Genomic DNA, 21,944 nt, shown 5'->3' with positions numbered 1-21,944 from the left:
TGGTAAAGAAGTGAAAAAGAGAGTCCAGGCAGGATGGAGTGGATGGAGAAAAGTTTCAGGGGTGATTTGTGACAAAAGGGTGTCAGCAAAGGTCAAAGGAAAAGTTTATAAGACAGTGGTGAGACCTGCTATGTTGTATGGTCTGGAGACAGAGACATGGACAAAAAGACATGAGAAAGAACTGGAAGTGGCAGAAATGAAGATGTTGAGGTTCACATTAGGAGTGATGAGGATGGATAAGATTAGGAATGAGATCATCAGAGGTACAACACAGGTTGAACAACTTTGAGATAAAGTTAGAGAGACCAGACTGAGATGGTTTGGACATGTCCAGAGGAGGGACAGTGGTAAAGCTATTGATAGGATGTTAGAAATGCAACTACCAGGGAAAAGACAAAGAGGAGGTATATGGATGCAGTTAGAGAGGACATGGAGGTAGTTGGAGTGAGGACAGAGTGAGATGGAGGAGGATGACTCGCTGTGGCGACCCCTGAAGAAGGAACATTCAGAAGAAGATTTTTATGACATATATTGACTTTTGTTCATTAACAGTGAAAAGCTGACAGCAGCTCTTTGTTAGCAGAACACGTAGAAGATATGTGTACCTAACTGTAATGTATACCATTACACTCCTAATAAAAAATAGGGAAAAGAACAGAATATTTATTTTGATCATGTTTGACCTAATAGAAACAAATTCAGCCATCCGCAGCATTTCTGTTGTCAGTATCAGAAACTATAGCCCTGAACTGTGCTTATTAAATCAGACAGTTTCATAATAATTACAGTCATGCATCAGGAGAAATCAAACATTTGTCTCATTTATTCCAAGACTTATCTGCCTGTGTAGTTCACACATTAAAATCTAAAGAGGAAATCATAAACAGATTCGCTCTCCAACTACACTGAGTCAGTCTCAGCCCTCTTAGTGCCCCTTATTCAGTCTTAACAGATCATGAATGAGCTCCAAGAATTTGTTGGATGCACAAAAACCAGGTTTTTGACCAGTCTGTTATGAAATGTTGTCTGACAGACGCTGGTTCAGGCAAACTTTGGGTGATAAATAACTTTTTCAAACTACTATATTCTCCTAAGCCTAAACTTTAGAAATGATTCACGCATGTGTGGCGGGTCCAAAAGCTAAAAATACGAATTTTTTTTTTGCTTTGTCTCAAATACAAAATCATATGTTCCTTTAAAATGTGTTCAATGTCACCTTTAAACATCTTCTGTCCCATTTGTCTGACGTATGTTTATGCTGGAGAAACTGTCCAACCTTATTGTTCAGCTTTGTGTAAACACTCCTGCAGGTCTCTCTTTTTGTTCTTTGTGTGCGTCGCGTCACTTCTTACGGGACCTGAAGTAGATCTTTATGCCACAAGAATAAAAGAAAGACAGAGAAATATACTAGGGGCATGTTTCTTCATGGCAGCAGCGATAAAGCTGCTTTTTTTTGGCTGCATTTTAAAACCGAGCTGTTGTCATTTTCTGTTTTTGCTCAGGGGGATGATGAAAGCTCTCAGGGAGATTCTTTAGACAAAGATTACAGCATCACTTTTTCCATAAGCTCACGCGCGCAGCTGGACAGTTATTTAATTCAACTATAAGTTAAGAGCTTTGTGTCAGCAGCGTTTCCTTTTAAAGCAGTGAAATAAAACCAGAGCAGCGTCTTCTCTGACTCAGCTGTGCTCCCTCTTCATTCCATTAGCCTGAATCCAGGCTTGAAATGTGCGCTCAACAGGACTAAAGTGTTAATTCAACAAGCTGTGTGGTAGTGGTGCCTAAAGGGAGGATTTGAGATGAAAGTTTCAGTTTTACAACCAAAAATAAAGACTCTTTAAGTTACAAGTTGTAACCACTTCTCATACGCCCATCCAAGGCAGACATATTATGGTATAATCTCCATAGGTATGTACGTAAACGTTCTCTTGTCCGGCCCTTCATTTCTGATCCGCTCAGGATAATTTAATAAAACTTCATACATGTATTCAACACACTAGACGGAGTGTTGCATACATGTTTCATTACATCAGCTCCAAGGTCAAGGTCACAAATCAAGATCAAAATGTATACAAGGTCTGCTTGTCTGGGCCATCGCTATAGATTGCTGTAAAAGTAAGTACTGTACTTTCCGCCGTACACGTTGCACCGCCTTATAAGTCCCATCAGTCCAAATATGTCTAATAAAGTGGAAAAAAACATAAATAAGTCACTTGGCCACATAAATCGCATTTATTATGCGTCATCGCTGACAACCCGGAAACGTGGGCCGGTGTTGAGCCAAAAATCGATTGGCTGCCAAATGGCGGCCGTAGGAGCATGCATGGGGGGACTTTAACAAGAATTTAACAAGATTAACACTTAAAAACAATTATTTGTTTGCTCGACATTATAGCAAAGGTGTGTCTCAGGCCAGATTATATCTGGGGTTAGAGGGGCCTAGGCTTATTTATACCCCGCAGAGATGCCAGTCCTAAAGTTTGACCCAGGACAGTTTTATCTTCCTGTACACTCTATATCTTAAACTATACCTAGGTTTAATCTGTTCAGGTTACACCCACCTCCAAAAAAAACATCATAGTTATCAAAGGGTCTGCTCAGTTACCGTCTGATTAAAGAGAATTGCAGCTATGTTTGGGAATATTCTAAATAAATCCAGTATTTTGGATTGTTTAGTTTTAAAAGTTTTACAAATGTCACTTTCGTCTGGATTTTATGGATTAAAGTAGATTACCAGGAGTTTCTCTTTAGTTTGCTCTGATTGTTTTGGAGCTGATTGGACCAGCTGTGGTCACTGATCAGTAAATGGGTTAAAGGGGCTAATGTGCAGAAGCTTTCAGAGGAACCATCTTAATGTCACATGTTGACTCTCTCTGGTCATTTTTCTGTTTGCAGATGTTTTTTTACAACATTTCCAAAGAAACAGCTGCAAAAAGCAGTTTAAATAATCTTAGCAGGTACAGCCCGTCCCTTTGGAACCTCTAAATAAATGTGACAAAGTGTTAATTTTCTTCATATAAGCTGTCAGGTGACTCCATGAAGACAAGCTGCTACAGTTTTGCACCTTCTTATGCAACATGACGTGAGGAGTTCCCGTCACGTTGAACTTTTCCTTAATAAATGCACTTTGACGGTCAAATCAGCTGCATTTCGCCTGGGCGATGAAATGCAGCTGATGTGATGTTTGCTCCAGGAGTTCCGAAGCGAGATGAAGGTGGCTCTATGGCAAGTCAAGTGTCTCATTAATAGCCACTTTCACCAATAATGGGACACTTGGCTTGCCATATTAGTCGAGAGCCCTCTAGTGGCTGAAAATGGTAGTGTTCAATATTTTCCATGTCCAAATGAATGACCTAGTCAGATCTCAGCCAAAAATTGGTTAAAAATATGGAGGAAAAAAAACTTGTATTAGTCGCTTTGACGTAAGTCGCAGAACTTGCAAATTTATGCAAAAAGATGCGACTTATACAGCAAAAAATGCAATAAGTTTCTTTTGGCTGCTCCCTTTTGAGGGGTTGCCACAGTGAGCAAACTCACAAGAAATATTTGGCATTTGCTTTACGCCGGATGCCGATGAAACATGGGCTTGAACCTGCAACCTCAGGATTACAAGACCACTGCACTGACCACCAAGTTACCGCTATAAATTGCTGTATAATAGCGTTAATGGGCGTATGCAACCTTATCCATTCGTCTATCCATTATCTTTTACCTGCTTTTTCCATTTTGGGTCATGGGGGTCGCCAGTGCCCATGTCCATCAATCACTGTGCGAGGGGCGGGGTACACCCTGGACAGGTCACAAGTCCATCACAGGGCCACATAGAGACAAACGAGACAAACTACCATTCACTCGCTCACTCACACCTAGGGACAATTTAGCGTTACCAATCAACCTAACATGCATGGTTTTGGTCTGCGGGAGGAAACCAGAGTACCCGGAGAAAACCCATGCATGCACGGAGAGAACATGCAAACTCCACTCAGAAAGTCCCCTGGACCGGGATTTGAACCAGGGACCTGCTCGCTGAGAGGCAGCAGCTCTACCAGTTGCACCACCGTGCTGCCCTATGTCTTTGTCATAGTATATAAATGTATTTTATACATTTGCCTCTTTGCAATGCTTTATCTTGATATATTTTATCATTGAGCTTTTAAGTTCATAATGATTATCATTTTATTATCATCTTGGATGTCCTGCTTTGTCCTTTTTTAGATTACCCCTTTGATATTGATATTAACTGTCTGGCTGTCCAGTTACCGCTCAGATCAGAGGTAATGTGTTCAACATAACGGTACTTCTTCCAGTTATCTAATTGTTAACAATGGTGTACCACAAGGCTCAGTCTTAGGACCCACCCTATTCACATTCTACACAAGTAATGTAGGTCAGATCATCCCTGATGCATTCTTACATTTCTATGCCAACGACACAGTTGTTTATTGTCTAGCTAGAACAACTGCTAAGGTTTTTCAGCTTTTACAGTCTGCTTTTGACATCATCCACTCAGATTGGTTCCGTCTCAGACTGGTGCTAAATGCTGATAAAACCAAAGGGATTGTGGGTTGTTTTCAAACAGGAAGTTGACCCTTAATCTTAATCTTCCTTCTATTTTATCTTTAAATGGTGGCCCTATTGATTTTGTTGATTATTAGAAATACTTGGGTATTTTGTTCAATTCACATCTCTCTTGTAAGCCTCGTCAAAAATTTGGTAAAGAAACTGAAAGTAAAATAGGGTTTCTTTTTTAGAAATAAATCCTGTTTAACTCTGAATGCTAGTAACCACGTTGTAGCTGCGACTTTCCTTCCCTCCACTGACTATGGTGACATTATTTACATGAATGCTCCTGCAAGAACTCTGCAGATGTTGGATGCTGTTTATCACGGTGCACTAAGATTCATAACTGGTTGTAACTACCGTACCCACCACTGCACCCTGTATTCACTGGTTAACTGGACATCATTAACTTCACGCAGACTCTCTCACTTGGACATTTTCATCTTTAAATCACTTCTTGGTCTGTTGCTTTCATACATGTCCTCCTTCATGTCACTGCGTGAGTACAGAGCGTACGCTCTCAGGACATAATTACCTGCAGTGTGCCCTCAGTGCAGACTGATCAAGGCAAAATGGCCTTCTCTTACTCTGCTCCTGTTTCCTGGAACACCATGCAAAAAGATCTGAAGCTCTTGACCTTAACCTCTCTAAGGGATTTAAAATAAACACTAAGTTCATGGCAACACAAATGCAGACGTCCCTGTTTTTTGTATTTTACATTGCTTTATAATGTAGCTGTTTTGTTTAGTTTTTATATAATTTCTTCTATTTACTTTTTCATTTCATATGCTTTTTATATGATTATCTATTGTGGTATGTACCTAATCTGTGTTCTTTGTTTATAACAGGTCTCTCTTGTAAATGAGTCCTCGTGGCTCAATGAGACCTGTATAAATAAAAGTTGAATGAAAATATTCTCATTTATGAAGCTATACATAAAGAGGAGCAAAATGACAACTAGTTGACATTAAGATACAAATACTGTATTTTTGAATTGAATTGTAAGGAAACAAAATAATAATTGCCAGTTAAAGTGCCAAAAGATACAGATAAACCAAACCAAGAGTGAGTAACACACCACTAAGCCATCAAACAATCAGGAACAATGACAGGTGGGAAAATAAAGCACAAAAACTACCGTAACCAAAACTCCAAACACAAAACTAAAACTTAACACCAGAACAAGAGGCCTACAAGATCTAGAGCTGTAGAACAGTTTTATTTCCAACTGGAGGAAACCCAAACATAAGTCAGAGTCAGTCTGTTTAATAAATGTGTTGAAGAATAAATAATCTTTCACCATTTTTCCACCAATACTTACGTATGCCATGCTTATTTTAAGGCATTTTAAAGGTTTTGTGTTTGCTCAATTTCAGGGAAGATCGTCATCGACGGCATCGATATCTGTAAGCTTCCTCTGCAGACTCTCAGGTCTCGACTCTCCATCATCCTCCAGGATCCGGTCTTATTTAGCGGCTCAATAAGGTATATAAACACGCGGACTGAAATTGAGCTTCTGTATATCCTTTCTGCTAACCCTCACCTCCCCGGGGAGACACTATTAAAGCCTGAACTACATCACTGCTCACAACTTCCTGTTCGTGTTTTTAAAAGTCGTGTTACTCGTCAAAACACTGGATCAAGAACTGTAAACTGTTTGAGGAGGCGGACGTCGTAATAATCATTGGCGCCTTTGTAATCTCATCTGTTATTCTAAATCTCTGAGAAGCTGAATAGTAATAATAAATCATGATGAACAAAGCCACTATGATAGGACTAAACCTGAACCGGTTTTGTAGTTAAGCTTTGGAGTTTTGCTGAATTTTTTTGGCATTTAATTTAAAACGACAGTTTTCCATCATTTATATTTTTAACCAGCTGAAATTAATGGGTTGCATGTCAAACATTCGTCATAAAATAGCAATATTATTAGTTATTTTTGAGCTTTATTGCATAATACAATTTATATTTTGGTATTTGAAAATTCCTTTTTTATTACTTTTGATCATTGTATTAATATAGTTATCAATATTCTATATATTGGTGAACCAGACCTCGGTCTTTTAATCTCTGTTCCATCACTGAGAGAAAAACAAACTTAACAACTGTCCTCTCACATGATCCAACAGCGACGTTCCTTTTAATCTGTCCAGCTCAAGAACAAACATTAAGGAGAACTTTCTTGATGATTGTGGGAGGTGGTGGGGTTTTTAGGATTGGAGGGGGTGCGAGTTGTGAAACATTAGAAGCGCCTGAGAAAAGCTGAACTCCAAGTGAATTTTAAATAGCTCATAAAGTTTATGACTGATATTTGTGATATACAGTAGTCATTTGTGAACTTGCACAAGGGGACATAACAGTTAGACTCTTTATACAGTCCACCCCTAGTTGGGGTCATGTTTTCCAAGGTAGATATGACCATGTCATAAAATTAATAAAATTCATAGAAACCTAAAATAAGTATGCTTTTTTTCTGAATGATAGTTTAAGTGGGGGTCCTCCACGAGTATGGGAGTGGGAGTTTGTTGCTATGTCCATTCAGCCCCTTTACAAGCGGTGTGAGAGTTTGGTTTTCAATTCTGGCAATAAGTCGGACCCTTCAGGGTGGGCGTTGGACTCCGCCAGGGCTGTCCGTTGTCACCGATTCTGTTCATAACTTTTATGGACAGAATGTCTCGATGTAGCCAGTGGACAGAGGGAGTCTGATTCGGTGGCTTCAGAATTTTGTCTCTGCCATTTGCGGATGATGTGTTCCTGTTATTGTCATTGTGCCGTGATGTCCAGCTCTCTCTGGAGCGGTTTACAACTGAGCGTGAAGCGGCTGGGATGAGGATCAAAACCTCTAAATCTGTGGTCATTGTTTGTAGTCAGAAAAGGCAGATTGCCCCCTCTGGGTTCAGGGTGAGGTTCTGCCTCAAGTGGAGGAGTTCAACTATCTTGGGTTTTGTTTATGAGTGAAGGATGAATGGAACGTGAGATTTATAGATGGATCGTGTGGCTTCCTCAGTATTGTGACCTCTGTGCCCATCTGTTTTGATGAAGAGGAAGCTGAGCTGTAAAGCAAAGCCCTCCATTTACTGGTCGGTCTACGTTCCTATCCTCACCTATGGCCACAAGCTCTGGGTAGTGACTGAAGGAACGAGATTGCAGATACAGGCGGTTGAAATGAGTTTTCTCTGCAAGGTAGCTGGACTCTCCCTTAGAGATAGTGTGAGAAGTTCCATTATCTGGGAGAGACTCAGAGTAGAGCATGGCATCCACATTGAGAAGAGCCAGTTCAGGTGGTTTAGACATCTGGTAAGGATGCTCCTAGGATGGCCTCCTGGATGCCTCCCTGAAGAGGTGCTCCTGGCATGTCCAACTAGGAGGAGACTCCAGGGAATACCCAGGACACGGAGACGCTATGTCTCTCAGCTGGTCTGGGAACTTGGGGTCCTCCCAGAAGAGCAAGAAGTAGTGGCTGTGGAAAGAGTCTGTCTGGGCATCCAAGCTGCTGGCCCTGCGACCCAACACTGGATGGATGGATGGACGGATGGATGGATGGACGGTCGAATGGATGGATGGACGGAAGGATGGTGCTGGACGACTTTCAACTAAATTCTCAGAAAGTAATCATTATATGTAAATCTTCAACTATTTAACTTTTGAACTAAAAACCAGGAATCATAGCTTATACATTAAAGGTATTGGTAGTTTAAAAATCAAAGCATGTATATACATTGAAATCTTTTAAAGCACGAATTATGTAAGAGATACTGTTTAATTGATCACACTGAACTGGTAGTCCCAGAAAAGAAACGCCGCATTCTGATCTAAAAATAAAACTTATTTAGAAACTAAATTCCAAATTTTCACATCGTCACATCTGAAGGGACATGCCTAAAGCGAGGCACCGACTGAACGGACAAGCAGGAGAAACAACAAAACCCTCTTTGCGGAGTTATTGGCAGCGTTTTTTTCTGAAGGTTGTTTGTCACATGACCGCGTCGAGTCGCAGCTGCAGGGTGAGAGGTTTGAAACGCAGTGGGAAACTCTGGTTGGGACCTAATCTGACTTGTGTCACGGACGTCCCATACTGAGGAGGAGGTCGTTGGAGAGATGGAAACCGCCACGTCTCCTCCTTCTCCTCCTCGTCTCGGCCTCGCTCTCAGCCTCTCCGTGTTTGTGTTACGAGATAATAACACTGACTGTGTTTGTTATAAAAGACAAAGAGCATGTGCTGTTTGTTTGGACAGATATGCCGTTTGAGATAATTGTGTGTGCGTTGGGGAGTTTGTAATTCAGCGTGTATCCTTTTTTTCAGTGACGTTTGTTTATGTGAACGTAAGCCTGAGGTGAATGGTCGACAGTGACTGCCTCACACTGTTTTCTTAGATGTTGCTGGACGTTCTGACACAGTTTGACTCATTCTTATTCAGACACACACACGATGTTACTCGAGGTCCGATTACTAATTCATCAAAATCTCAACAATTTAAGGATGACTGTTAACAGGAAATTAACACTTGTACTAAACGTTGACAAGAAAAGAGGTATATATATATATTTTTTTTTTAATTTCACAAGATTACTACCAAATCAAGCTTTGATTGTCATATTTCTTGTCTGCCATAGTTTTAAACTAAGATTTCATTCTCAGAGTATGTGATGAGAACCCTCTCATATTTGTAAAAAGTGGCTGAGTTTTTGCCATTTTGGGGTTAACGTTGATCAGCTGCGGCAGCCATCTTGACTAAGGAAAGTTAATCAATTGTAGATGTGAATCCAAGGATTACTTCCTAAGAATCATATTAAAATATGATCACTGGTTTATGAAATATATTGCTAAAAGATAAACATAAACATAGGCGATAAAATGATAGCCCACTTTTTATCAAGGTTCTTTATTGTCATTAACATCACATGTGGTACAAGAGGTGGAAAGAAATTGTGTGCACAGGGTTCCAGTTACACCCAGCAATAATATACACCACAAAAAAAGAAACAGTATACAAGGATACACGCTGAACAGTAATAATATAATATAATATAATATAATATAATATAATATAATATAATATAATATAATGTAATAAGGTGTATTAAACAGCAGTCTGAACATGAGCTCGCTGCTCCACACAGAGGGCTGAGGTAGCTCGGTGGTCTGTGGTTGCGTCAGGAAGGGCATCCAGCGTAAAAGAATAACTGCCAAGTCTTCGTGCGACTTAGTTTGCTGTGGTGACCCCTAATGCAGGGAGCAGCTGAAAGAAGAAGGGAAAGAATAAAAAACAGCAGCTTGAACATGAGTTTGCTGTGAGCAGATGGTATGAATACAGCAGCTTATGGGTAAGAGATCAGCAGCATGGATAATCAGCAGCTCAAATTAAGTGACATATCTTCAATTAAAGTGGAATTAAAGTGATTATCCTGATTAGAGGTTCGTGAGTCTAACAGCCTCAGGGTAGAAGCTGTTCCTCAGTCTAGTGGTTCTACACTTAATGCTCCTCAACCTCTTTCCTGATGGGAACGGGGCAAAAGTGTGTGTGCTGGGTGAGTGGGGTCCTTCATGACGCAGGTGGTCCTCTTCCTGCATCTGGAGGTGTAGATGTCCGTGATGGTGGGGAGACTGACTCCAACAGTCTTCTGTGCAGCCTTCACTACTCTCTGCAAAGCTTTTCTTTCTGCAGCTGTGCAGCCTCTATGCCACACGTTGATGCTGGAGCACAGGATGCTCTCCACTGCACACCTGTAGAAGGAGGTGAGGACTGAGCTTCCCAGACCAGCTCATCTCAGCCGCCTGAGGAAGTAGAGTCTCTGATGAGCTTTCTTGATCAGGCTGGTGGTGTTGTTGCCCCAGCTGAGGTTGTCATTCAGGTGCACACCCAAGTACTTGTAGCTGGAGACCACTTCCATCGCAGATCCTCCTATGTTTGGGTGGGGGGGGGGGGGGGGATATGTGTGTTTGTTCCTTCTGAAATCCACAATCATCTCCTTGGTCTTCGTCACATTGATGTGAAGGTTGTTCTTCCTGCACCAGCTCTCCAGGTGTTCCACCTCCTGCCTGTAGCTGAACTCATCGTTGTTTGTGATGCATCCCACCACTGCTGTATCATCTGCAAACTTTAAAATATGACAGCCTTGTTGGGTATGTGCGCAGTCATACATGAGCAGAATGAACACAAGAGGGCTCAACACACAGCCCTGAGGGGAGCCAGTGCTTATGGAGTCGAGCAATACTAAAACACCAGTTTAAAAAATGTTGGGACATTATTTAAAATGTTTAATGTTAGAAAGAGAACTGGGTAGAAATAGCATTTTAGAGAGTCTGAATCAGAAGTAAAGATGGGCAGAGGTTTACCAGTCTGTGAAAAACTGTCCAAAAATAGTTGAACAGTTTCAAATTAGTGTTCCCTAAACATATTCTGGACAGGCTCTGAACTATATTATTACATAAATGTATTGTCCACACTTCCTCTATGTCATTTGATTTTGAGTTTCGGAGGTCAATATGTTTTGGTGATCATATTTAAGAAGGTATTTCAGACAGTCTGCAGTGACAGGACGGTGGCTGACGAGCTAGTTTTAATGGGGCCAAGATTAAATAGATTGCTGAAATTTTAAAACTCCAAAATGTCAGTAATTTGTCTAAATGCTCACAATCATAAAAATTAGCATCACAGTTACAGGTATTTATTAGTGATGTTAGCGGTGGCTACTGCTATCTATTTCAGTATAGCCTGGGGGGGCATTTCCATCATGAAATTATATTTCTGCTGAAATAAAAGAGGAATAAGAAATGATTGGCAACGTAAATGTGACTGTATGAATTGTTATGATATTTTGAAGACTGGAGTTGTTTGAAGGTTGCAAAAGGACTCGAGACTTCCTCTTTGGAAGTCGATCCATTTGGACTAGGTGTCTTTATTACAGTCTGAGCAGAAAGCAGATTTTCATGTCCCAAAACACTTCCAATCATAAAAATTTCATAGTAGCTCTGTCAGACTGCTATAAACTTTATTTATACACAAGTAGCAACCAAAAACAGTAGTATTTTTTAAATAAGTGTGTAACGGTACATGTATTTGTATCCAACAGTCACGGTACAAACGTCACAGACAAGTCCAGAGACCACACGACCAACATGTTAGATACAGATCATCTCTCTCATCCTAAAGGAGCGTGTGCGTTTGTTTTTAATTTGCCTCTGTAGAAATAAAAGCCACTTGCGTCTGTTGCAGGTTTAACCTGGATCCAGAGCGGAAGTGCACAGACGATCGCCTGTGGGAGGCGCTAGAGATCGCTCAGCTGAAGAACATGGTGAAGGCGCTCCCCGGAGGACTCGGTACTCAAACGTTCACTTTGATTAAAACTAAAGTCACATTTAAAGTTTTGTAGGATGAGGTTTAGTTGGAGTTAGATGTATTTTTTTGTGTTTAGACGCGGTTGTGACAGAAGGTGGAGAGAACTTCAGCGTTGGACAGAGACAGCTGTTCTGTTTGGCCAGAGCCTTCGTCAGGAAGAGCAGCATCCTCATCATGGATGAAGCCACAGCATCCATAGACATGGCCACGGTGGGTTGGTGTGTAAAATTATCTGAGCGGCTGCTTTAAAATATCTGCTTGTACGGCTGAGCTTTGATAATCAATAATAATTAGTTTAAAGTTTGAACTTAAAGACTCAAATGTTAAAAGTGTAGGATGACACCTATCTTAACTGGGATTTTGTGGAGAATGAGCATCACAAGTTCTTTTATTCTTCAGAAAATTGTAATTTTGCACAGAAGCAGCAAATGAAGGGTAATGCTCAGCTCCGTTTGCAATTTTCTTTGAATAAAAATAGATTTTAACCTTAAACTTTTTACTCTGTTGCAGCATCAGACTATGTGATTTCAAACTAGCATAGAAACATCATATGGCTTTATGCAATAATTATTATATATTGTAGGAACGGTCATAATCTCTGTGTAAATGTAAAATTAAACAAAAAAAAGCAAGAAAAAATATTTGTACCCAGTGGCTGTGATACTTTTTGGAGTTTGAGGTTTAAAGGACTCTGTACCGCTGAAGTGACAGTTTTAAAAACGCCTTTGAAGAGTCCGATTTGTTACCAGCACGACACCAGGGTTGCCCTTTGTCACAGATTCTGTTCATAACTTTTATGAACACAGTTTATAGGTGCAGCCATTGAGAGGAGAGTCTCCAGTCTGAGGGTCTTCGGATTACACCACTGCTTCTTTTATTTATTTATTTTTTGCTGATGTGGTCCTGCTTACCTCATTAATCCTCCAGCTGGCACTGGTTTTCAGCCAGCTGTGAAGCAGACTGCATGAAGATCAGCAGCTTCATGTCTGAGGCCATGGTCCTCAACCACAAGAGGCTGACTTGGTAATTTAAAGTTGAGAATGAGCTCCTGCCCCAATACGAATAGTTCAAGTATGTTGGTGTCTTGTTCGTTGTGTTAGGGGGTAGACATGGGGGGTTGGACGTCTTCTGAACATCTTACAAAAGAGGGGTTTCAGACATGTCCTGCTAGGTGAGGATCTTGACCCAGAACTGACTGAAGAGCTTATATCTCACAGCTTGGAAACACCTTGGAGTCCTTTCAGATGAGCCAGAGGAGACAGAGAGGGATGGATGGAAGTCTCTGCCTAAAATGATGGATGGATAGTTGGACAAGTTGTAATACGGTTGTTTAATACTTCTCATCAAATGAGGTGCAATACTTTGAGTAAACTGGAAACAGTGTTCACCACTCATCTATTGCTAGAGGGAGTTTGTCATTTAGCATCCACCATTCATAGATCCATCCATCCATAGATCCATTCATCCATTCATTCATTCATGGATCTATCCATCCACCCATTCATAGATCCATTCATCCATTCATCCAAAGATCTATCCATCCATCCTTCCATAGATCCATTCATCCATGCATCCAGAGATCCATTCATCCAGTGATCCTTCCATCCATAGATCAGTCCATAGATCCATTCATCCATAGATCCATTCATCCTTAGATCCATTCATCCATAGATCCAGCCATCCATCCACCCATAGATCAATCCATAGATACATCCATACATTCATGCATAGAGCCATTCATCCATAGATCCATTCATCTGTAGATCCATCCATTCATATATCCATCCATCCATTCATCCATAGATCCATTCATCCATAGATCCATCCATCCATTCATCCACAGATCCATTCATCCATAGATCCATCCATCCATCCATCCATCCATAGATCCATCCATCCATTCATCCATTCATCCATCCAGCCATCCATAGATCCATCCATCCATTCATCCATAGATCCATTTATCCATAGATCCATCCATATATCTATCCATCCATCCATCTATCATCTATCCATCCATCATCCATCCATAGATCCATCCATTCATCCATAGATCCATTCATCTGTAGATCCATCCACCCATTCATCCATAGATCCATCCATCCATGTATCCATCCATCCATAGATCCATTCATCCATTCATAGAACAATTCATCTGTCAATCCGTCCATCCATCAGTCCATCCATTGATCCATAGATCCATTCATCTATAGAGCCATTCATCCATAGATCCATTCATCTGTAGATCCATTCATCTGTAGATCCATCCATCCATCCATCCATAGATCCATTCATCCATCCATAGATCAATTCATCTGGCAAGCCGTCCATCCATCAGTCCATCCATCCATCCATAGATCATCCATCCATCCATAGATCCATTCATCCATCCATTCATCCATAGATCTATCCATCCATCCATCCATCTATCCATCCATCCATAGATCCATCCATCTATCCATCCATCCATCCATCCATAGATCCATCCATCCATTCATCCATAGATCCATCCATCCATTCATTATCTTTTACTCACTTCTTCCTTTCTGGGTCGCGGGGGTCACTGGTGTCCAGTCACTGTGTGACAGGCGGGGACACCTTGGACCGATCTACGTCCATCACAGGGACACGTGGACAGGTCTCCAGTGCATCACGGGGACACATAGAGACAAACGAGACAAACAACCATTCACTCTCACTCTCACCTAGAGACAATTTAGAGTTACCAATCAGTCTAACATGCATGTTTTTGGTCTGTGGGAAGAAACAAGAGCACCCGGAGAAAACCCACACATGCACGGAGAGAACATGCAAACTCTACCCAGAAAGGCCCCGAGCCGGGATTTGATCCGGAGACCTTCTCGCTGAGTTCTCACCCCCGCGTAATGTCAGCGTCATTATGTGCTCGCGGGCGAGATTTTTTTCATAACCACACGGCTGACCTTCAAACAGAGGTTAAAAGCGTGTTAGGAATTTGTTTTGTCTCCAAACCCTATGTATCATTTCTCACCACTTTTATTGTCTGTCCAAACAGATCTCACTTGTAAATGGGTCTTCGAGGCTCAATGTGACTTATCTGTTTAAATAAAGGTTGAATGAATGAATGAATAGTTCCACCTTTCCAGCCTGAATCTGCAAGTTTTGTTTATGCGGATTTCAAGTTTAGAAATAAAGAATTTCTTTGACTTTTGGTTTTGTATGTGACCTAGCAGGGCTTTGTAGTTTGGAGTATTTGCACCTGATAGTTGTTCTGCTCTGCCTATTTTCTATAATTTGCCTTTGTTTTCTTACAGGAGAACATCTTACAGAAGGTTGTGATGACGGCGTTCTCAGACAGAACAGTCGTTACAATCGCAGTAAGTCACTCAGTCTTAACCTGTTCTTATAAATGAAACAAAAAGCAAACAAAGCTGCTGAGTCTCAGCTGACGCTTGTTCAGGTCTGATGTGGATTTATACCTTTGAATCCATAATTATTTCTCTTATGCATCGTTTCCTGAATTTTACGTTATTTTTCACACCAATTGTATTTCCCTGCAGTCTCAGCTTCTAACAAATTATGTGAACTTAATGTAAAATTATCCTTTTTCACCACTTTTTCTTAATCTTTTTTCTGCTTTTTGTGATTGTCTTGTGTTTCTCCATTCCCCACATTTTAAACTTCTTCTTTTTATTAATTTATTTTTCTTTTGCTTTCAATTCAACTTTTCTTTCCTCATTTTTTCTCCCTCCCTCCATGTCTAATGTGTACTCTTCTCTGTATTATCTCCCCGTTTGTCTTCCTTGTCCCTTCGTCCTGCCGCCAGCACCTTGTGTCCTCTATCTTGGATGCGGAGCAGGTGCTGGTCTTCTCCTCAGGGATCTTGGTGGAATGTGACTCGGGTCCTAACCTTCTGGCTCAGGACAAGAGCCTCTTCAGTGTGTTAGTGAGGACTCATATGTAGACCCAGATCTGCTCAGACTGCTTTGGCTTGGCCGACTCTCCGGCTGAGTCAGAGCTAGATACTGAGTCTGGGTCTGCTAAAGCCTTACTACACTGACTGCCTGGTTGGTACCAAACAAACTCCTGCATGCACTTTTCTATAAATCTCACATATATGCAATGACATGTCTGTAGTCTGGGTAAAATTCAGTTCAAATTAAAACTACGGTAGCATGAACTACTGTCAGTCGAGTGGCAAATCTGAGGGTGAGAAATGCCTGAGGAATGGAGAAGAAGTGTGCTGGTGCCCATTTTTAAAAACAAAGGTGATGTGCAGAGTTGTAACACTTACAAGGGAGTTGAAGAGTCACAATGAAGATCTGGGAGAGAGTTGTGGAAGCTAGACTTAGATGAGAGGTGACTATTTGTGAGCAGCAGTATGGTTTCATGCTGAGAAAGAGCACCACAGATGCCATCTTTGCTTTGAGGATGCTGATGTAGAAGTACAGAAAGTGTCCAAAAGAACTCCATTGTGTCTTTGTGGATTTAGAAAATGCATATGACAGAGTGCTGAGGGAGGAGATGTGGTATTGCATGAGGAAATCTGGAGTGGCAAAGTATGTTAGACTGGTACAGGACATGTATGAGGACAGCAGGACAGTGGTGAGATGTGCTATAGGAGTGACAGATAGCTTCAAGGTGGAGGTGGGAGTGCATCAAGGATCAGCTCTTAGCCCCTTCTTGTTTTCTCTGACTAACAGATGAGGTCAGACAGGAATCCCCGTGGACTATGATGTTTGCAGATGACATTGTGATCTGTGGTGAGAACAGGAACAGGTGGAAGAGAACTTGGAGAGGTGGAGGTATGGACTTGAAAGAAGAGAAATGGAAGTCAGCCATAGTAAGACAGAGTACATGTGTGTGAATGAGAGGGAGGAGGTGGAACAGTGAGGCTACAAGGAGCAGAAGTCACAAAGGTGCAGGACTTCAAGTACTTGGGGTCCACTGTCCAGGAAAATGGGGAGTGTGGTAAAGAGGTGAAAAAGAGAGTCCAGGCAGGATGGAGTGGATGGAGAAAAGTTTCAGGAGTGATTTGTGACAAAAGGGTGTCGGCAAAGGTCAAAGGAAAAGTTTACAAGACAGTGGTGAGACCAGCTATGTTGCATGGTCTGGAGACAGTGGCATTGACAAAAAGACAGGAGAAAGAACTGGAAGTGGCAGAAATGAAGATGTTGAGGTTCTCCTTAGGAGTGACAAGGATGGATAAGATTAGGAATGAGATCATCAGAGGTACAGCACAGGTTGAACAACTGGGAGATAAAGTTAGAGAGACCAGACTGAGATGGTTTGGACATGTCCAGAGGAGGGACAGTGGGTATATTGGTAGAAGGATGTTCGAAATGCAGCTGCCAGGGAAAAGACAAAGAGGAGATATATGGATGCAGTTAGAGAGGACATGGAGGTAGTTGGAGTGAGGACAGAGGATGCAGAGTACACAGTAAGATGGAGGAGGATGACTCACTGTGGAGGCCCCTGAAAAGGGAAAAGGTGAAAGAAGAAGAAGAAGAAGCATGCATCAGTCATGGTGGTGTTCCAATATCTAATGTCTGTGTCAGTTCACTGCACATGAAAAACTAAAGTCCTGCTTGTGTTCCTGGACAAGAAAACAAGTAAATTAGCAGGCCTCTTCACAACTGGACCAGGGCTTTCAAGGAGTTAATTGATTTTTTTTATCAAGGCAGGTATTTGAACACCTTAATTTAATAAGAGCTGAACTTAATAAAAAGAACAACATGCAGCAAAAACCTGTTTGAGTTTGTAGGTATAGGGTGCATGTTCTGCATGTCCCAACCGGTCCATCCACATTCTCACTCTGTAGAATGGTTTTCAGCCAAGAGACCAATCTTTGGACCTGGACGCTGTGTTACCAGAACCTGACGGTGTCTCTGTTGTATGTTCCAGCACCGCGTCCACACCATCCTAACCGCCGACCTGGTCATCGTGATGAAGCGAGGGAACATCCTGGAGTACGACAAACCGGACACACTGTTGGAGCAGGAGGACGGCATGTTTGCCTCGTTTGTCCGAGCCGACATGTGAACTCTCCGTCGCTGAGAGACGGCTCAGTTTGCTCACTAACTCACTGGGTTTTTATTTTTTTAATGAACAGGACACAAACCAAACAAATGATGCCGTGTTTCTTAACAAGCATGACCGTGTGGACAAGTCGTACTTGAAACCGTTTTTATTGCTTCATGCTCTTTTGAGATCTGACGTCTAAGTAGATTTTATATCCTAACTTGGACTCATTGGGCCTTTCAGGTTAGCTTTTCTATTGACACCACAGGAAAAGGTGCAGCACAGTTTTCACTTAGCTCCACCGCACAGCCTACATCCTGACTGAAGAGCTCAGAGCCGCAATGAAAACATAGGAAATATCGGCAAACTACCACATATGTCACATATTTATGCTCAATAAACGCTGACTCTGAATGTTTTAAAACGTTCTGTTTTTGGGGGTCTGTTTTTATCTCTGTTTGACTATTTATACTAATAATTTGATTTAATGGATTATATTAATGTATAAAACTAGTCTTTGTTCCAAATTAAAAATGCTGAAAGAAGTGAAACTATCTGAATACTTTCAATGTGGGCCCGTGAAGCATGTTGGCTGAACATTTAGCCTGTGTCAGTATTGGGTCGGGCCAAGCCTCTGTTGGGTTTTAGTTGTTCTACCCTTCGGTATTTTCTTTAGCGTGTTGCCAGCAGCTTGGATTTTAAATATAATTCTTAGAAGGTTGTATCTTTTAATTAAACACAACTCTATGACGATGTAAAATTATGTTTTTTTTTAACCTGGTTCTCCTTGAACCACCAGAGTGTTTTAAGGTTCTTGTCCCAGTCTGAGTGTCCCTGAAGGATTTCTTTATATTTAGCTCCACCCTTCTTTTCTTCAACTCTGACCAGTTTCTCAGTTCCTGTTGATGAAAGGCATGATGCAGCCACCACCATGCTTCACTGTAGGGGATGGTATTTCTAAGGCCGATATGTACCGGACATGTTCCTGATGGCTTTGAGCATTAGCATCAGAAGCATTTCTATTGAGAAGGGGGGGGGGGGGGGGATTTTTGAATAAAGTAGATGCCATTTCCTACATTCTGGTGTACTTTAACGACTTGTTAAACGTCTATGTGTACCTACAAGCCACCCCTCCACCCGGTCGACAAATGCCGGCACTAACATAGCTCTAAGCTAGCGGCGCGCAATATAGACGCTCTAGCTAAGATGCTATACGTCACGCTCTCACACATCCAAATCCCCCCAGGTCAACCACACCAGCCCTAACGTAGCGCTAAGCTAGCACGAAACACAGAGGTGTCTCCCCCTCCTCCCCCCACCCTGCTAAGTGATCTAGGCTGGGGGAAACCGCGTATGGTGAGTTGTTGTAGGCAACCAGGAAAACCCGGAGTGGACTTTTAGTGGTTTGAGGAGTCTCCTATTAATCAAGTGGAATGGATTTGTTCATGTTAGAAACAGCGCTGAGTGAACTAATGGTTCATGAAAAATATGGGGCGGGGGGTTCCACACAAATATTTTTTAAATGTGAGGAGAACACGTCCCCTTCACATATATCAGTAATTGATGCGACGCCTATGGGTTTGAGTCTGGTCTCATCTGACCGCAGCACTTTCTCCTGCTCTTTGTGGAGTCTTCAGTCTGCTCTTTGCCAAACTCTAATAGTCTTTTATTTATTTATTTGTTTTATCATTTTTTTTTCTCTTTTATGAAGCCTAGCTCTATGCAGTGTGCAGAGTACTGAGATCTTATGGACATATCCTCCTATATCTGCTGTTGCTTTGTAAAAAAAACACACACAACAATGAGGTAGATGGTGGGGGGTGCAAGCACCTGTAAATGTGTGTGAAACTATTTTAAACTCTTTACTACATTGTGATATTGGACCTAATGACACATTTTTAGACTTTTTAATATTTTATTGCCCGTGTGAAATCATCTTTTTCGCCAAGTCCAGCGTAAAACCTTTTTCACATCCTTTAAACTCGTCACCTGAATAGACATGCTGCGTCAAAAAACAAAGTGAAGATCGCATCAAACCAGAAAATTTAAAACTGTTTACTTTCTAATAGTCACAAAATCTCATCCGCATCTTTGAATGAATCTGATTACTTTAAATAAAAACACTCAGTGTAAATACTGTTGCCACATTAAAAAGTAAATATTCTACTGCTTCAATCAAGCAAGAAAATGAAGATTAATCCGTCACGTTAAATAGTCCCATTTTCTCTTTTCCTCTTATTTGTTGGATTTTTTTCAGGAAATATCAGCTTTTTTGTAAATATACATACATATAAATACTTTTGATGTGGTTTTAAAGGTTTAGAATGTGCAATGGACCTTTGTTTCACTGGTTTTAATCTGTTTTAATAAGTAAAAATTAGCCTCATCTGTTCAATTCTACGCAGATTTCTGATTCTCAGTTTGTGGTCATTTGTGTAAAGAGTCAAGTAGTCAAGCAGAAGTTTGAAGTTTGTTTTTATACTGATAGAAATTTAAAATTTTATTAAAGGTTTTAAAGATTTGTTACTCTTTAGAGAACAGTTTATACGCATGAACACATGGAATATGCAATCTTAAGAGAGAAAGGTTGAATTTTGCAGTTTCTCTTACAGTGTGGAGCAGTTTAAGTCTTAGTTTTGATTTTTTTTTTTTATTGTGCACTTTGGGGTTTGTAAATTTCTGCTTTAGAAGTAAAACTGATAGAAACGTCTAAAGCGCCGCAGCTTTCAGAAGCCTTTTTATAACTTGCATGAAGAAAACAAGTGAATTTTTGTCTTAAATGAACAAACCAGAACTGGAGAAACGCTTGTTGTGATTATTTCTCATCCTGACTGATGTATTTCACATTTTTGGTGCGTTTCATCATTTCTTTGTGAAAAAAAAAAAAAAATTCCTGAGCAACATTTCTGATGCTTCAAAACGTCATCGAGGAGAAAGTAAAACGTGTGCGGTCAAGTAATTTTGATCTAAATGAAGTATTTTATTGAACTATTTTTATTTACATGTGCTTATAAATTAAAAGGTACAGAGCTGGAGATATGTTTTATACCTGCACAGGAACTCAGCGATGACAGAAAACATCCGAGGCTGAATGTTTAAACCTAATCCTGTCAAGAATAAACTCCTCTCTTCGTTTCAAACGTCTCCTTTAGATTAAATCAGAAACTGCCAAAGCGGGTACAAAGTGGTCTGGCGGGTACGATATGGGGAGAGGTGGGGACGGCTGAGCACACAGCTGTGCACGGGAAAACAGACCAATATGGTGACTCAGAATGCAGCTGGTCCAAAACACTTTGGTCAAAAAACGAGAACGTTTTGAAACAGAAATGCAACGTTTACTTTAAAACAGTGGTTCCAAACTCTGGTCCTTGAGGAACACCATGTATGTTTTTGTTTCTCTGCTCCAACACGTGATTCAGTAGTTTAATTACTTCATTAAGTTCGGCAGAAGCCTGTTAATCACCCTTTCATTCAAATCAGTTGAGCAGAAAAACAGCTAAAACATGCAGGATGGCGTTCCTCAGGGACCAGGATTGGGAACCACTGACTTTCAACGACTGAAAACCTCACAGCTGCTAAATTATTTATACAAAATTTTATTTCCTGTCGTTCAAACGGCTCACAACATTTTTCCCTTTTATTCTTTATGGAAATGCCCCGAGAATTGTAGGTTTTTTTCCCCACGTGGGAACATGTGAACTTCATGTGTTTTTCTGTGAAGGATTAAAAAATCTGTTTGAAAAAACTAATTATCTTGTTCATATCAGCACCAAAGATATTAAAGTAGTAGTACACTCTTCATCCTTAAAGTCTTCAACTGCATTTTTCCAAAAAAAGAAGAGCTTATAGTTTTTTTTTGTTTTGTTTTTTGTCCCTGAACACTTCACAACTAAGAAAAATGTTACATTTATCCGCTTTTAAAGTCTGATGCAAATAAAATCAGAAATGATCAGAGATTATCAGAAATTATAATAATCTTAGGGAGAGGGATTTTACATTGCAAAGTGTTTCAGATCAAAATGAACCACAACAGTTTTATTTATT

General features: G+C 40.8%; 1 protein-coding gene across 1 annotated transcript in view; it reads left to right on the top strand.

The window, feature by feature from the left end:
* Window positions 1–17,961, top strand: part of LOC119428523 (ATP-binding cassette sub-family C member 9) — a 58,957-nt gene extending 40,996 nt beyond the window's left edge. The window contains exons 7-11 of the mRNA XM_037696204.1: window positions 5,937–6,045; window positions 11,778–11,881; window positions 11,977–12,110; window positions 15,194–15,256; window positions 17,784–17,961. Coding sequence (XP_037552132.1) covers window positions 5,937–6,045; window positions 11,778–11,881; window positions 11,977–12,110; window positions 15,194–15,256; window positions 17,784–17,921 — 548 coding nt within the window. The 3' untranslated portion in view covers window positions 17,922–17,961. The remainder of the gene's footprint in view (window positions 1–5,936; window positions 6,046–11,777; window positions 11,882–11,976; window positions 12,111–15,193; window positions 15,257–17,783) is intronic.
* The last annotated feature ends 3,983 nt before the right edge of the window (window positions 17,962–21,944 follow it).

This window comes from Nematolebias whitei, chromosome 22 (assembly GCF_014905685.2).
Source record: "Nematolebias whitei isolate Nwh7 chromosome 22, NemWhi1, whole genome shotgun sequence".
NCBI lineage: Eukaryota > Metazoa > Chordata > Actinopteri > Cyprinodontiformes > Rivulidae > Nematolebias > Nematolebias whitei.
This window is presented reverse-complemented; position numbering and strand designations above follow the sequence as displayed.